Below are 18324 nucleotides of genomic sequence, written 5' to 3' on the forward strand. Positions count from 1 at the left end.
AAGATGTGATTCAAAGTGCTGGTTATCACCTTTAAAGCCATACATGGCATATGACCAAGGTACTTGTGGGATAGCTTATGTTAGGCCCAAGGAACCAAGAGTGGCGTAAGGAGTTACTTCTGAGTCATTTCCCTATTGTTGCTTGCCTATAGACAGCAGTCATGCCAGACTAAAGCATTTATCTGCATAACTACTTAATATACCCTGCAAAATGCTAAGGGGAGTCCACCTTCACTTTTTTTCTACATATCAAATATTCCAAACTTCTTTGATTCTTTGCTTGCTGGAAAGAGCCCTTTGTTCTGTAATTCTGGCCCAGATTCTACCACATCTTTCTGCCAAAATACCTGCCGCCATATTCAAGGGGCCTTAATTTAAACACAGTTATATTATGGGACCTAGGAAGATATAGTACAGTCTCCAACTCCGCTTGCCTATAAAAAAGCCATTAAGTCCTGAGTTTTTCTCCATATATTTGCATCCAATTGAGTGGAATCCCCTTTAGGTTGTTCAATTACCCGATTTAGTTTCCATTTTATATTCTATGCTTTATATCCTGTTTGCTTTATAATACATAGTTGTTTACCTTTGTAATGAACTGCCCAGAATCATATTTTTAGTTGCATGACTTTACAATTCCTTAAATAAATAACCAATTAAACAAAACAAAACAAAAGAATACAGACCATAGGATTGCTACATTAGAATGCTTGTATATAGATTTCTCATGGAAAATAAAGTATTCCCTGGAATTTCTGTATTGCGATTCTTCTAAATAAATATTACTAATAAGTATTCTGAAAGACTTGTTCTTTGTGTAAACTGCTTTCAATCCAAATTGTTAGGGGGAAGTCTGACACCTACTTAATACTATTTTTTTGTTTTGTTTTGTTTTAGTTATATTAATGATGTTGCTATTAAAATTTATTTCAATCTATTTTGATTCTTGCCTTTGAAGTTACTCTTTAACATAATCATATCTCTTATTTTTGGAAAATGTTCTGAATATAATTTTAGAAAACCACCCCACATACCTCCAAGATCCCTTCCAACCCTATGATTCTGTGCTCTATATATATGTAACTGAGAACATGAGGTTAATTCTACTGCCAAATCTAGAAGTAGCAGAAACAAATTTAAGACAACATTGTTGGTCTTTTAGAAGAAGACTAGGCCATTGAAAAGCAAGTCATTGAATAAAACTGAAGTTTTGAGACTGAACTGTACAGGTAGTCCTTGACTTATAACCATTCATTTAGTGACCATTTGAAGTTACAACTGCACTGAAAAAGTGACATAACTATTTTTCATACTTATGACTGTTACAGCATCCCAGTGGTCATATGATAAAATTTGGATGCCTGGCAACTGACACATATTTATGACAATTGGGATCATGTGATCACTGTTTGCAACCTTCTGACCAGCAAAATCAATGGGGAAATCAGATTCACTTAATGTGAACCTGCCAACCATGTTACTAACTTAACTGCAGTGATTCACTTAACAATAGTGGCAAAAAAGGTCGCAAAATGGGGCAAAACTCAAGTATTTCACCTAGCTATATAAACTTTGGGCTCAGTTTTGGTCATAAATCGCAGACTGCATGTATTGTCACAGTTTTAAATCTTGAATGCACGCTGACTATATCTTCTGTTTGTTTTCCAAACCAGTACACAGAGGAAAAAGCTAGGAAAGTGGGTATAGTCGGCTGGGTTAAAAATACCAGACAAGGAACGGTTAAAGGACAAGTGCAGGGTCCAGAAGAGAAAGTGAATGAGATGTAAGTACACTCTTTCCTTGGTGTGCTGGCTAGCTTCACTAAATTGCTAAATTTGATTCAAGTGCTGCTACTAATTAATAAAGAACAAGCTTTCTAAGGATGGCAAAATTTAAACAATCCACTGAATGAATTTTCTTCAGAAGAAAACTAAACTCTGCTAATGAGAACTTGAAACCTCAAGCAAGCTAGAACAGGAATGGAGAACTAAACTACAGTTCCAGACATCTCAATATTGACCTTGATAGTGCTGAGAATTGTAGTTCAGGAACACTTGAAAGGTCATAGGTTTCCCTCATAATCTAAAACCTTTCAGAAGGGAAGTACATCTACCTTGTTGGCACCTTATTTTTCTAATACAGCTAGTTGCTGTACTTGTCATTCATTGTGTTTTCTTTATATTTAATCTTAATCATATATTTTCTACAGTGCTTCTGATTTTTATTATTAGAGCTTTTAAATCTTTTGCATTTTCTGCTATTAGAGTAATATTATCAATATAATGCAGGCTACTGATATTTCTTCCTCCAATTTTAAAACCATGCTTGCCTTCTAATCCGGCTTCTAGATAGACAGGAGACAGTTAGATTGTGCAGAGATATATACACACATGTATATTTGTGTGTGTGTACATAAAGAAAGACTCAAGGCTGATAGTGTGATTTTTTTCCTCCTTATAGTTTGTGGTCCCTGGTACTTTAAGAGAGAAAAGGACCACACCTGTACTGAAGGGAGATACAAGAGAAATGCTGAAGGCACAGGGTATGCTGGTGGTGGAAGAGAGAAAGGAAATTGTTGTAATGGAATGTGTGAAAGACCTTGGGGGACAGGGAGAACAGATGCTAACTAGGAAACAATCAGACAAGAGAGGTAGGAGCTCCCAGTGGCTTAGTGGTCAGATAAAGAAACTTAGGAAAGACCCACTCTAATTGATCAATTAAAAGTGGGGTTGGAAGTCTGTATCTTCAGATTTGCAAGAGCCTATTAATGTAACATGGTAAAGTAGAATTAGCTCATCTAGTTGGGTTTCCTGTCTGGTTTACCTGGAGTGGCTGGCAATTGCCTTGGTAGTACAGGAGTTTAAGGCACCCTGTTATTAAGCTGGTTATTAAGACCAGCTGCCTGCAATTACTGCAGGGTTCGAATCTCGCCAAGGCTCAAGGTTGACTCAGCCTTCCATCCTTTCTAAGGTAGGTGAAATGAGGACCCAGTTTGTGGGGGCAATAAGCTGACTTTGTATAAATATACAAAAGGATGAAGGCTATTGCTGAGCACATTGTAAGCCGCCCTGAGTCTTTGGAGAAGGGCGGCATATAAATCAAATTTAAAAAAAAAATAAAAAAAAATAATAATAAAAAAATTGTGCTGGAAAAACTAAAGCCAATTATCTGTGAAGGAGGTGAAACTAAAGTAGTTAGAGTGAGCAACAAGGTCTTGAAATTATAGCTATGAAAGAAGTAGAAGGACAGCTTTACAATCTTTCCAGAAATGCAGACCAGCTACAATCAGCTAGCAAGACATAATTGTTATCCTTGCAATCTAATGAGGACTGAGAGATGGAGAAGCAACTCAGCAAAAGGAAACACTTACCATGCTAATTCAAACTTCAGTAGGACTTAACTGCTAAAAGTGGAGAATAGGACAGGATTAAATGTAAAATAAAAGGACATTAAGCCTGAGTAAAAGGAATAGAATTCTCAGTGCTTTAAAATGAAGATGAGGAAAGAACCATAGTAATTCTGCTTTTACTCTAGAAAAGGTGGGTAATTAAGGACACAGGATAAAAGGGAAATTGTAACTTCGTTAAAGATATAATGATGTTATCATTTGTAAATGTAATATATAATTTAATACATTAGGAATATATTTTTGTATAAAAACCTTATATACATATCAAAGCATTCAATCTTGCTCCGTTGTTTTTACCATAACTTAATTGGAACACTCTCGGTATTTAGAGAAAACATATAAGCGGAGAGCAAACAGCCTTGTTCACTTCTTTGCCAATCTGCAGCCAGTCTGTTTTTGCCATATTCTGACTGTACGGTGCTTCCTGACCTGGATATATATTTTGCATGGGGACAGTGAGGTAGTCAGATGTTTGAAATGAAGCGGTTGGGACAAGTTTAAGATGACAGTTGTTTGATATAAAGAATGGCGGAAGGCTTTATGTTTTTGTTTTCAATTTCTTCTTTATTTCTTATTTTCTATCTTAGTTCTTAGGTGTATTTTATTACATTAAAAAATTCTAATTAAAAAAGGTGTTACCGGATTCCTGTTTTCCTAAAGACGTTGCACAGGTTGATATGGTTGACACAATGAAAGGATAACCATCAAAGCACACACTGACTTCTTTTTTGGTATTTTTTAGTGGTAATTAATTTCTCAATTATCCAGCATGCATCAGCAATAATATCTTATATTGCTTGCTTGACCTTTTCTAAAGCTACGGTAGTTTGAACATCTGTCTTTTCCCTTTTCATGTGAGCTTTAATTTGGGTTGGGTGATCCTAAGCATTGTTTTGCTGTCATGTGAAATTAAGTGTGTTGTATAATAGTTTGCATGCTTTAAGTTTCTTTTTTGTATTGGAATGTAGATTGACTTCTTCTGATTGATGGGCCATTGTGATGTTCTCCAGATCTGCTGGCATAATTTGGTTAGAACCTTTATCAATTCTTCAGTTGCTTTCTATATTTCCAAGAGGAATTGTCGGTTCCTGTAGCTTTCCACTTTGGTAATGATTGAAGTGCTGATCCAACTTCATATTCTATTAATAATGTTTCTTGAAAGTTGGGAATATCTCCTAAGACTCTTGGATGTTGACATCTTTTCTGTCAGACTTTAAAAATACTCCTTTCATCCTTGTTTGATCTTCTTTGAACCAGTTAATCTGTGCATTAGCATCCTTTAACAAACTGATCTGGGATTTCTGAGTTCAGAGAACTTTTGGAAGACTTCCTTTGTTTTTCCATATTTTATGTTTTTTATAGATGCCATTATAATATTGCTCTTTTCTAGGTTTGGCTTCTCTTCTGGGCAGTTTCCACCATTTGTTCCGACTTCAAGTTTGCTTTTTTCTCATTATCTTTGTTAGTCTTTTTTTATATCCATTATTAAAAACATGATTTCATTCCAGAGTTGCTCTGATTCCCTATCCATAGTTCAGGACTTCAAAGCAATTTGCAATTTGGACCTTGAAAATGAGCATTGTGTAATCTATGGTTAATCCTTTTGCTACCTGAGCTCTTCTACCTCCTTGAACCAATAATAGAATCAATTGGGTTTCAGTGTACTCCATGTATATACAGACATTGCTTTGGTTGTTTGAAGACTTATGTTAACTGTATACCCAAACTTAGATTTTTATAAATGTAAACCAAAGCCTCCCAATCAAACAAGAAGGAATCCAGCCTAATTCAAATTGAGTCAATATGGGGGGGGGGAATGCAGAAGTTTGAAATAGGATAGTGTGGGCCACACCCTTCTTGAGCCCTTTACATTTGATAATATTCTAGAGAGGGCATGATTATCTATCATAGCCCCAAAATAAAACATTTTTCTTTTGCTGAAAGGAGAAAATATGCTGTAAAATTTTATTGTAAACCATGCTTGTCAAATGTAAGTATTTTAAAAGCCAAATTTTAGATCTGGCCAGTTGCCAAGAGGAAATGGATGAGGGCAGAATGGAGGCTTGTTAGTCTAGTTCCTGAAAGAAAGAAATTGGAGCATTAAGTACTGAGAAAACAAAACAATAAATCAAAGCAATTCGTTATATGAGACTGATGAGAAGCAATTACAACACTGGAGAAATGATATAGTTATGCTAGGATCACTGATGTATAATAACTCATGTGAACATATATTTGGTGACCTGGTTTTAAGATTTTTCCAGGAATGTACAATTAGGATTAAAAATCAGAATAATTATATTTTTATCAGTCTGATATTCTTCAGGTATGTTAGATAATAGTGTAATTGTTTCCAGTCAACTTTGTCCAATCTCATTCTGTGAACCTTCCAAAAAGGACTAGATTCTACAGAGGTAGGCAATTATGGCCCTTTTATGACTTGTGGACTTCAGTTCCCAAAATTCCTGAGCTAACATGGCTGGCTCAGGAATTCTGGAAATTGAAGTCCACAAGTCATAAAAGGGCCATAGTCACCCACCCCTGCACTAGAATATTAATATTTGTTTTTTATATGCCACCAAAATCTGCATGGATTCCCAAATGTTTAGTTTAGAATAAACTATAAATACTAAAGCAATAATAAAGAATACATAAACAGTACATTGCAATAATATAGATAGTACCCCTCATCATTCCTCAATAGCTCTGAAAAAGCTTTACCTAGTTTCTAGAAGACCAATGGATTTGTGTGTGCTGATCTGACTTTTTGGGGAGGCTCTTCTACTGTAGAATTTGGAAACCACAGACGAAGCAGGAACAAAACCATCACTATCCCCGTCCTCTTAAACTGTCAGCAGTGGGGGGATTTGTTGGGGAACATGCACTGGATGTATTATTTCTACAAAGAAAATGTGATCCTGAAGGTCAAGCTATGTTTGAGATTTATGGACTAATACAGCACTTTGAACTGAACCTATGAACTTATAGCAGCAACTTTAAGACCCTCTGAGGGAGAATTTCTATCACAAGGTGCTCCTTCTTAACCAGACCAAGGTAGCTTCAAGCAATCTTTGCTGCTGCAATTAAACTGAGGCTATGAGTTTGTGCAGGACTCTTCATGAATCACGCGCCCAGAGTTTTGGTAATTGATGACAAAATGTATTATTATTTTGCTTTAAAATGTAATATTATTTATGTGTATATTATTTTGTTAAATATTCCCTAATTGCATGTAAATCTGACTTGAGCCACACTAGGCCATGGCTCACTAGTGGGGCATGAGGCGATTGCAACCAGGTCACAGAAATGGCTGATGAGCGCACATGCGCATCTTCACTTGCAGAAGCAGTGTGAGAGTGTGTGTGTGCATGCTCCATTTGTGTGAATGGCAGGCCCGCATGCACACCACTCATGCAAATGGAACTGCTGTGCGCACGCTTGTTGGCCGCTTACATGGAACCATCTCCCTCTCCCCCCCCCGCCCACCGGTCCGCAAAGCCGGAAACATTGGGGAACTCTGAACTAGGCTGTTGTAGACTGCATGTTCCCCTCTGGTTTAAATGATCAATTTCAAGATATGCTATAACACTATTTTTCCCCAAAAGAAAGTTGGAGTCAGGGCACCACCACTTCTTGAAGGACGGTTGCCATCACCCTATATCAGAGAACTATTGATTACCTTCCAAACTCAGCTCATCTCTATTACCCCAGCCACCTCAAGGAGTCTGGATGGGAATGAATACAAGCCATCAATGTGAAAGCACATTTAGCTTCTGCTCACTCCACTGGAATCGATAGGTTGAGGACTCTCATATAAACTGCAAGAGGTGGCACCACTTTAGACTCTGCCCCTGACGTATTAAAACTATGGTGAATATCAGCAAAATGCTGTGACAAGAAATTACCACAACTAGACAGCCTCTCTTCTTGCTCTCTCAAAGGAGCCGGCAGTCTTACACAAGGCCACTGTATAACACCCCTCTGACAAGTAGAAAAGTATGAGCACTTCACTGTTATTACTGCCACTTTATAGTTCAGATGTGAGCTGGTGCCTGTGCTTAGTCAGATTTGTGCATTTCTATCAATGAAGACTTGAAAAGAATTGACAGATAGAGAATTCAAATGCTCTCAAACATATGCCCTTCACTTCTTACCATTCTTTGCTATCATTGCAAACATGACTTAATACTATAATGATATTTGGACCATAACATCAGCTTCAGTTGTCATAGCAGGGAAGCAGCTCCTAGCCAACCATGGCTGATGTTATAGAAAAGTCAGGTATGGTTAGTTCTTGGATGGGGAACTACTAAGAATACCCAGGGTTTAGACTAGACGGAGGTATGAAAAAAAAACTGAGAAAAACCAGTGACAAATCAGTCTTACACTATTAACAAGAAAATAGCATGGACATGTCCATTGGTCATGAGAAGTTGATCCCAATTTCAAAGAGGTTTTACCTTTTTTCATCAGCCTCAGATAAAGTTTAGGCAAGGACTGTTAGAGTAAAGAAATAAACACTTATTTAATGTTCTATGAGAATACAGGAAGATATTTTTGAATCCAACAATTTCACCATCAATACTGTAAAGTGCAAAAGGCAGCATTACTCAGAACAGCTTACATCCTGCGGCCATACCTCTAAAACCACAAAACACTGACATTTGCCTATCTCAGGTCCTTGGGAAGTTGGATAAAAATATCCAAATCCAGTTTGAACATCTGGCTAACTGCGACAAACCATTATACTAATAAAATATTAATACAAATTAATAATTGAAAATAATAGATAAACAGACAGACAGACAAACCTCAAAGGGCAGACATGATGGATCACTAGGTCTTTTTCTGCCATCAGTTTTCCATATTTCTGTCTATGGCATTGATGATGCAGTTTTGGTAACTGAATGCTGTAGATACATATGAAGCATACAGTATATGAAGCTATGCACTAAAAGCATTATTCTAGGTTTTATTACAGTACCTGGCATCCCAAATATTTAGCAGTTTATTGCCATATACAGTTAATGAAAAGAAATGCATTGATTATGCTCTTAGGGTTATGGGTTTTATTTTTAAACTTGCTAACAGATCTCTAGATGGAGCTGTTTGATGGATAATAGTAACTTCTGAACTGCAGTCTCCTTTGGATGCCTATGTATGCATTTTAAACTGCTCTGCAGTGAGCTTTGTCTCTTTTTTCAACACGAGACCCCTTTTCTCTTATTCCTGCACTATCTTTATAGAAAGACACTCTACCAGTTAAGACTGAGGCAAGATCTAGATTCTGAGAGCGAAAAGCATGACAAGGCAAACAAATCAGCTAAAATGCCCACTCTAAAGAACACCCTTGTCTCTACCACCTTGCCATGGTCTTTTACAATGTAATTCCTAACCTGTAGCTCTTCCCAGAATCCCTGCTCCCAGCCTGAGTTTCTGTTTTTTTCCAAATGCTTGGGGACACTTCAAAACAAAGTCCTGAGCTGCAAATGCTAGTAACCTTGCTTAGTGACTGCCTCAGACAGAAACTCTATGCAATTATGAAGGTGATGAAAAAGTAACAGTAACCTTGTGAATGTGACCAATGCCCACATTTACAAACTTCGCAGGTCTCTAAAGCAAAGCAAAGTTGAAGTAAGATTGTATGCACAGTCACAGTCATGTGATTTTTCCCTTAGTGACCACTTAGGTTAATGAATGAGTTTCTGGTCCCATTAAACAAGGATTACTAGTACTGACCTATCCCTTTTCATCCTTCTTTGATTTTTTTTAACTGAAACATTGAGCAAAAGAAAACGTATAGCATTCTTCTTTATAACACTATGCTTAGCAGTTCACACAAAACTATAAATATTTAAATGTATATTTTTATAGGAGTACTTACAAAATGTGTGTGGAATAATATTTGTTTCCACAACAACCATACATAGTATCCAAGGTCAATTTATTTTAGTACACATAAGAATACAAAAATAGTACTAAACAACGTTTTACTTTTTGGTAGTTTATAAACATTCATTCTCATTATTTACGGTATTCTCACTCCACATGCTGGCAGGATATGTTTCATAGCTAATATTTATCATTCAAAACCATTGGGAAGAAATGCCTTCCAATCACTTGTGCTCATTGAGGAAATATTACCTGTTACAAAAGACCATCTCTTTGCTAAAAAAAAAACCCCAATATCCCATATGACCACAAACACATGTATTTATAACATCATTTTAAAATTGCTTCAATATTTTTACTGCAAAAATTGAGTTTTCCCATGATATTCTTAAATCACGGCTATAATCCTTAGCAAAAAAAAAAAAAAAGGAACTGTTGCACTTATTGCTATAGCAACCTGCAGACGTTTGACAGGCATACCTTTTTTGGTATGAGTTTTCCTTACATTTACATTGCAACATAATTCATTGGAAGACCCAGGGTGTTTGCTGGAGGTGTGGGTAAATTTTTCTCATAGATCAGGAACCAAATTCAGACATGATTTTAGGGAGCTGACAGAGGCTGAAAAGAATAAATGTATTCCTGAAGAGTGTTGCACCTGATGAACAATTTGAATAGAGCCATTCTTGATAAATACTGCATTTCAATAGAATTAAAACCGTTGTCTGTCTTTGCATGGTGCTGCCTTAACAATGGTTGACTTAATTCAGTTAATCTAATAATTTAGAATGTGTATGTGTATATTGAAACTTTACTTTACCACATAAATTGGATTTGCATAACCTAGTAAAGTACTGTTAAATGTGGCCAGTATTCCTTCTTTTGTGATAGATTGGGCTTTCCAACAATTATTTCAGTATATTTGCCAATAAAGTATCTTGCCTTTGTCAACCCCCAAAACAGCTTAGGAAAAAATGTTTGATTTTCTGTCTTGAGGGCAAAGTTAACGTACAAACTGAGGCTTTATGACTCTATTTCTTAGAATATGCCATTATCCACTCAAATCAGATCACTTTTAGTTATGCATCCTCTCATTTCTAGAACATGGCCCTAATTATGTAATGCAAACCTCAGTACAGCATTCAAGACAGTGAAAGTTGTGTATCTCTACATCATTGGCACCCTTCAGTCTCAAGAGACTATGGTATCCTGCTCTGAAAAGAGGTCCTAAAACAGCATCTAGTGTGACTAAAAAGGCCAATTCGAGTGGCAATCCCTTCCACACTGAGGGCAGATACATTCTGTCCCCTGCCCAGCCCCCAGATTTCACTGGTTCCGGGACTGCCTCTTTGCCTCAGCCTGCTGAACAAATCTCTCTTTGACTTGGAGAAGGCCATGCTGCATCTTTAGCCTCCAAGCTGAATGATCGGAGATCAAAGTTTTCCAGTTGTTAATGTCCATTCCCAGGGCCTTTAGGTCCCTCTTGCAGATATACTTATATCGCAGCTGTGGTCTCCCTCTGAGGCGCTTTCCCTGCACTAATTCTCCATACAGGAGATCTTTCGAAATCTGACCATCAGCCATTCTCACGACATGCCCCAACCAGTGTAGACGTCGCTGTTTCAATAGTGTATACATGCTAGAAATTCCAGCACGTTCCAAGACTGCGCTATTTGGAACTTTGTCCTGCCAGGTGATGCCAAGAATTCGTCGGAGACAGCGCATATGAAAGGTGTTCAACTTTTTCTCCTGCCATGCATAAAGGGTCCAAGACTCACTGCAGTACAAGAGTGTGCTCAGGACGCAGGCTCTATAGACCTGGATCTTTGTATGTTCCGTCAGCTTCTTATTAAAGCATACTCTCTTTGTAAGTCTGGAAAATGTGGTGGCTGCTTTACCAATACGTTTATTCAGCTCAGTATCTAAAGAGAGAGTGTCAGAGATAATTGAGTCGAGGTACACAAAGTCATGGACGACCTCCAGTTCTTATGCAGAGATTGTAATACAGGGAGGTGAATTCACGTCCTGACCCATGACTTGTGTTTTTTTCAGGCTGATTGTTAGTCCAAAGTCTTGACAGGCCTTGCTAAAACTGTCCATAAGTTGTTGAAGGTCTTCAGCAGAGTGAGCAGTGATGGCAGCAGCAGCAGCGAAGAGGAAATCCTGTAAGTATTTCAGTTGGACTTTAGACTTTGCTCTCTATCTAGAGAGATTAAAGAATTTTCCGTCTGATCTGATCCGGAGGTAAATACCCTCTGTTGCAGTTCCAAAAGCATGACAGCAAAAAAGATCCCAAATAAAGTTAGCGCAAGGACACAGCCCTGCTTCACTCCACTTCGAATATCAAAGGAATCTGAAGTTAAGCCATCAAAAACTACAGTGTCCTTCATTTCCTCATGAAAGGACCTGATGATGTTGAGGAGCTGAGGTGGACATCCAATCTTGGGGAGAATTTTATAAAGGCCATCCCTGCTAACCAAGTCAAAAGCCTTCGTAAGTTCTATGAAGGCTACGAAAAATGTCTGTCTTTGTTCCCTGAACTTCTCCTGCAACTGTCTAAGGGAAAATACCATGTCAGTAGTGGACCTGTTGGCTCGAAATCCACACTGTGATTCTGGATAGACTCTCTCTGCAAGCACCTGGAGCCTCTTCAGTACGACACGGGCAAGCAGCTTCCCTACAACACTTAGAAGAAAGATGCCACAGTAGTTGTTATAGTCACCCCTGTTACCTTTGTTCTTGTACAGTGTGACGATATTTGCATCCTTCGTGTCCTGTGGTACTCCACCTTCCCCTCAACAAAGACAGAAGATTTCATGCAGTTCAGTGAAGATGTTCTCTTTGCAGCACTTCAGAACTTCGGCAGGAATGTTATCTTTCCTGGGTGCCTTGCCAGAGGCAAGGGAGTCCAGGGCCGCATTTAGTTCTTTTAAAGTTGGTTCACTGTCAAGCTCCTCCACGACAGGCAGGCACTCAGTGTTATTTAATGCTTTTTCAGTTACCACATTTTCTCTGGAATATAACTCAAGAGTAGTGCTGCATCCAGCGTGCTATCTGCTGTGCTCAGTCCTGGATAACCTCACCTGTAGCAGACTTCAGAGGGGCAAATTTCTTCTGTGTTGGACCTAAGGCCTGCTTGATGCCATCATACATCCCCTTGATATTGCCTGTGTCAGCTGCTATCTGGATCCAAGAGCAAAGCTGCAGCCAATAATCATTAGCGCATCTCCTGGCGGTCTGTTGGACTTTGCTACGAGCAGCTCGCAGAACCTGTAGGTTGCGCTCACTGAAACAGGCTTTACATGCAATTAGAGCTCTCCTTTTTTCCTCGATGGCTGGCGTCAACTCCTCCGAATGGGCTTCAAACCAATATGTTGTCTTTCTGATCTCCTTACCAAATACTGACAAGGCGGTGTTATAAACAGCATTCTTGAAATATTCCCATTGTTCAGATGCATTTACTTCAGCTGGGCCTGGGAGAATTTCCTTGAGTGCTTGTACAAATTCCTCCACTTTGCCATGATTGCGAGTCTTGTTGATGTCAATTCGTGGTCTTCCTTCCTTCTTCGAGTGATGCAGTCTCTTTGTTTGCAGTTTTATTCTGCTGCACACCAAGGAGTGGTCTGTATCGCAATCAGCACCCTGATAGTTGTGTGTGATTGTAATATTGGGGAGGTTGGAGCACCTGGTAAGAATCAAGTCGAGCTGGTGCCAATGCTTCGATCTTGGATGTCTCCAAGAAACTCTGTTGAGGCTTTGTTTTAAAGTATGTATTGCTAATGCAAAGATCATAGTAGCAGCAAAACTCCAGCAGTCGTTGGCCATTTTCATTCATCTTTCTGACGCCGAACTGACCTAAACAAGTGGGCCAAGAACTATAATCAGCTCCAACTCTGGCATTAAAATCGCCAAGGATAAACAGTGGTTCTTTCTTAGGGATATTCTTGATAGTAGCAGCCAGATCGTCATAGAATTTGTCTCTGGATTCTACTGAAGATGATAATGTCAGAGCATATGCACTAATAAGAGTAACCAACCCTGCTGATGAGTGGAGCTGCAAGGACAGAATTTTTTCACTTCCTGCAGCAGGTGGAGTAATGGCTCCTAGTATGGAGTTCCTGACCGTGAAGCCAACCCCATATTCCCTAGACTCATTTGATGGTTTTCCCTGCCAGAAGAATGAGAAGTTTTTCTCCTTAATAGATCCCGAGTCTAACAGTCTTGTCTCTTGAAGGGCAATGATGTCCATCTGCAGTCTGCTCAACTCCATGTCAATGGCAGCTGTCTCATGTACATCATCTATCTCTTGTAAATTGTCAGAAAGGCCGGTGGTCATTGTCCAAACATTCCAGATGCCCAACTTTAGGGCTAAAGTTTTCTTATGTTTGTTGCATGATGCAAAGTTATTGATCTGCTTGTCGGCTTTGACCCTAAACCCCACGCACGCTATGAGGTTAACAGACTGTGGCGGGGCAGCACCTTACTGGCTGGGGGCTGCCCAGCTTAAGGCAGGCGGTAGCTGCCCAATGAGGTACAATGACCTCTCCCACCGACGAAAGTGGCCCCTGGCGTCATGCCGTATGTCAATCAAGCAAAGAATTATAACCGGTAACTGCCACTTCCCGTGTTGTTTCAATGCTGTATGTAAAACTAGAGGGTCCTCTCCAGAGCACGAGGCCTGGGTAGATTAATATGGAGGATAGACTGTTACCCAAGCAGCAGATCCCCCCCTCCACGTTGCTGAAATAGTTCAATAGAACGGCAAAGCTGATACGATTAGTTCCAGCTGCATCGCAGGAGTTACCAGAACGTGATTGTACACAGTCACGAACTGCTTCCAGGACTCCAGCTCCGGATTTTGCCTCGAGGTTGACTCCTGAAGCCTTTTCCAGTAGTAGATATAGCCACAAGGCAGTGGAGGTTTGTAATCAGAGTTTCCCTTCTCCTAGAAGATGGTTCTGCCGTTTTATCTTCCATTGGGGGCGTAAAGCCCTCTTCTGCCTTCAAAACAGTTGACCATTTTCTCCTGTAACCCTGTAACCTCTACATATCGGTATCTTATTATTCAGTACATAACACCCACTCTCAAAAACAAAGCAAATTTACCTGTTAACCAATATAGTTGTTTGTTTGATTATTTAAATAATTTATATGGCCACTTATCTTACACCAATGACTCCCAGCAAAATAAAGGTAAAGGTTTCCCCTGATCATTCTTGTCCAACTGTAGGGGGCAGTACTCATCACTGTTTCTTAGCTGAGGAAGCCAGCATTGTCCAAAGACATTTTCCGTTGTCATATGGCCAGCATAATTATATGCTGAAGTGCACAGAACATTGTTACCGTCCCACCAAAGTGGTACCTATTTAACTATTTGCATTTGCATGCTTTTGAACTACTAGTAGGTAGGAGCTGTCTAACTGCTGAGCCATCGTGCCCCTACCTGGGCAGAATACAAAGATTAAAACCAACAATTACAAACATAACCCATGATTGTCACAAAAGTGCTTTTCCAAAAAGCAACTAGACTTTCTTGGTTTTTTCCTTGAAACTATTTTGCTTCTCATCCAAGAAGCTTCTTCAGTTGAGAAACTCCATGATGCCTAGGTAAATAATGTACCTCAATCATTGAATCACATCAAGAGTTGAGCATGACTAATCTGCTGGCCTAAATGTCTGGGGAATACTGTTCTTCAGAACTATATGAGAGTCTAATAGGATTAAGGCCATCTGAATCTCTGACAGGATCTATTCCACAAGGCAGGAGCTACTACAGAGAAGGCACATTTTTTTTTGAATCAAGTTTTATTAGGTTTTTTTCCCCTCACACACACCCACATATTTTATGAACAGGGTATTGGCCATATCATATCTTATACAACTTGTCATATCCAAATACATTTTACATAGTTACAATTTCTGCCAAAATATTCTTTTTCCATATTTTTAATCATATCTTAATATTTCTATGCTTATGTATATAAACAACATCTTTTGCCCTCAAGTTCTAATTTCTTCATTTTTAATCATATATATTCTCTTAAATTTTTGATAATTCATTCTTTATCCTAATACATTTAAGCACATCTTCAGGGTCCAACATGATGATATAATTTGGTAGGATGGACTAGAGCAATGTTGGCTAACCGTTTTGCCATCATATGCCAGAAGGGAGGGGCGGGGGATTGCGCGCTCGTGTGCCACACCCATAATTCTATGCACCCTGCCCCCGCGTATGTGTGCGCAACCACCACCACCCGCTCTCAGCACGTGATGGCCCGGTAGGCCCCTTTTTCTCTCTCATCTGGCTCCAGAACCTCTCTATGATTCTGGGGAGGGCAAAAATGGCCTTCCCCACCGCCCCGGAGGCCCTCTGGAGGCCAAAAACGGCCTGTTTCCCAACTTCCGGTAGGACCGGAAGTGACGTTTTTTGCTGTCCCTAGCCTCCAGAGACTCCTGGAGAGGCCCTGGAGCCAGGTGAGAAAGGAAAATGGGCCTTTCCCGCCCCCCAGGCCCTCTGAAGGCAGGAAACAACCTGTTTCCCTACTTCTGGTGGGCCCAGAAGGCCTGAAAATCAGCTGGCCGGAGCTGAGCTCACATGCCCACTGATATGGCTATGTGTGCCATATGGAAGCTCAGCAAGTATCCAGTCTATATGGCATGTACTGTTTTATAGATGATAATCAGCACTTTGAATCATTGCCCAAAGCCTAATGGAAGCCAGTGCAGGTCATAGAACAGCAGTGTTACATAGGCATGCCATGTCAACCCTTGCAGGTAAATTGGATAAGAAACATGACTAAATGTGCTAATTCTATTTTATTGTAATGCTACATGAATAGAATCTTTAATCTAAAGGTACATATTTTCCAATGCCACTTCTGCTTCTTGATTGCCTGATCAACTAGGGCAGGTTACTACATTTCTTTCTCTGACTGTTAATCCAGTGGCAGCTACCCATCTCCAGTCTGTTTCCTAGGCAGCATCTCTTCCCCCTTTTCCTCAAGGTCTTCCACACATTCGATAACACCAAAATGCACCTGCTACTGTCCATGCTATTTCATTCTGGACCAGCTACAGTTTCCAAATGTACATCAAGAGAAGCTCCAAGTAAGCATATTACAGTAATCCAAATATGAATAATTAAAAAAGGCATCAATCAACATGAGCAAAGTCTTCCAGTCCACAAATGGACCCAACTGGTACACAAGTTGAACTTTGCTGCTCATGTCACCCTCACCTGAGCATACCATGTTTTCCCGAAAATAAGATCCTGTCTTATATTTTTTTGAACCCTGAAATAAACTCTTGGCCTTATTGCCATGTGCTCAAAAGCCCGATTGGGCTTATTATCAGGGGATGTCTTATTTTGGGGAAAACAGGGTAAATAGAAGTAGTTTATGCTCAGTTCCAGGAATCTGCAGTGGCTAGTAAATATAAAAACCTACTTACTGATACCTTGAAGAGGCCTGAGTTTGTTAGAATGGGCAAGATTGGCCTAGATGGGCCTAGTACTACAACTGAAATGGTAGAAGACAATTTATCATCTAGAGATCTAGTACTCGTTGTTGTTGTTGTTGTTGTTGTTGTTGTTAGTTGCGAAGTCTTGTCCGACCCATCACAACCCCATGGACAACGTTCCTCCAGGCCTTCCTGTCCTCTACCATCCTCTGGAGTCCATTTAAGTTCATGCCGACTGCTTCATCCAGCTCCATCCAGCCACCTCATTCTCTGTCATCCCCTTCTTCTTTTGCCCTCAATCTTTCCCAGCATTAGGCTGTTCTCCAGTGAGTTCTTCCTTCTCATTAGGTGGCCAAAGTATTTGAGTTTCATCTTCAGGATCTGGCCTTCTAAAGAGCAGTCAGGGTTGATCTCCTCTAGGACTGACCGGTTTGATCGCCTTGCAGTCTAAGGGTCTTGTAGGAGTCTTTTCCAGCACCATAGTTCAAAGGCCTCAATTCTTTGGCGCTCAGTCTTTCTTATGGTCCAACTTTCACAGCCATACATTGCAACTGGGAAAAACATAGCCTTGACTATACGCACTTTCTAGTACCCTGTAGCACCCCTCATTCTGCTATTCAGCCTGTCCATGTTTCCTAGTAACTGCTTGCAGCACCCCCCTGCTTCCCTGTGCCACACACACACACACACACACACACACCACATTCCTTGCCTGTGATTCCCATCTCTTCTCTCTTAACAATCTTCAAAGTCTTGAGGTTACGATAGCGCAATGGCAATTAGAACTGCTGGGATTTCTCATAGCTAAGTGATGTAGTCACATGACATTGCGCTTTATGACCACTTCGCTTAATAATGCAACTTCTGGATCCAATTGCTTTCATAAGTGAAGTACTGCCGATATTTAATTTTAGTCCCATTTTTTTCACTTTGCTTCTTGACTTTTATTACTCAGGCTTGCTGATCCTTTGCATTTTCGTCTATCAGGGTAGTTTCATCAGCATAGCTCAGGTTATTGATGTATCTTCATCCAGTTATAAAATATTCAGCTTCTTCTGATACAACTTCCCTTAATATTTATTCAATATTTAGGTTGAATAAATAATTGTATTGCACCTTTGCCAACCTGGAGCCAGACTGTTTCACCATGTTCTGTCTGTACTGTGGCTTCCTGACCCGTATATAAATTTCTCATAAAGACAACGAGATGTTCTGGAATCCTATTTTTCTGAGTACTTTCCAGAAGTACTCAGAAAAAACTGAGTACTTTTTTTCCCTCTAATTGATAAAACACGTACTGACTTTTTTTTGGTATTCTTTGGCTTCTCAATTATTCTCCATGCATCACATTACTGTCTTGTGTTCTTCAGCCTTTTTTATAGCCAACTTGAACATCTTTTTCTGTGTGGGGCTCTAATCTGCATTAGGTGATCCTAAGCATTATTTTGCTAGCATGTGAGATTAAGGATATTGTATGATAGATTGTATACCCTGTTCAGTCTTTTTGAGGGGGTGGGTATTGGAATGTAAACTGGCCTCTTTCAAACAGTTGGCATTCCTCA

The 18324-nt window shown here is 39.6% G+C and overlaps 1 protein-coding gene across 3 annotated transcripts in view; it reads left to right on the plus strand.

Moving 5' to 3' along the window:
* ACYP2 (acylphosphatase 2) overlaps positions 1–18324 on the plus strand; it is a 55348-nt gene that overhangs the window by 5136 nt on the left and 31888 nt on the right. For all 3 annotated transcript variants that reach the window (XM_087888398.1, XM_034427373.3, XM_034427374.3), the window contains exon 3: positions 1674–1783. In XM_087888398.1, the coding sequence (XP_087744524.1) occupies positions 1674–1783 (110 nt within the window). The remainder of the gene's footprint in view (positions 1–1673; positions 1784–18324) is intronic.

The sequence above is a fragment of the Pantherophis guttatus genome, chromosome 1 (assembly GCF_059756535.1).
Source record: "Pantherophis guttatus breed Tessera chromosome 1, ASM5975653v1, whole genome shotgun sequence".
Taxonomy (NCBI): Eukaryota; Metazoa; Chordata; class Lepidosauria; order Squamata; family Colubridae; genus Pantherophis; species Pantherophis guttatus.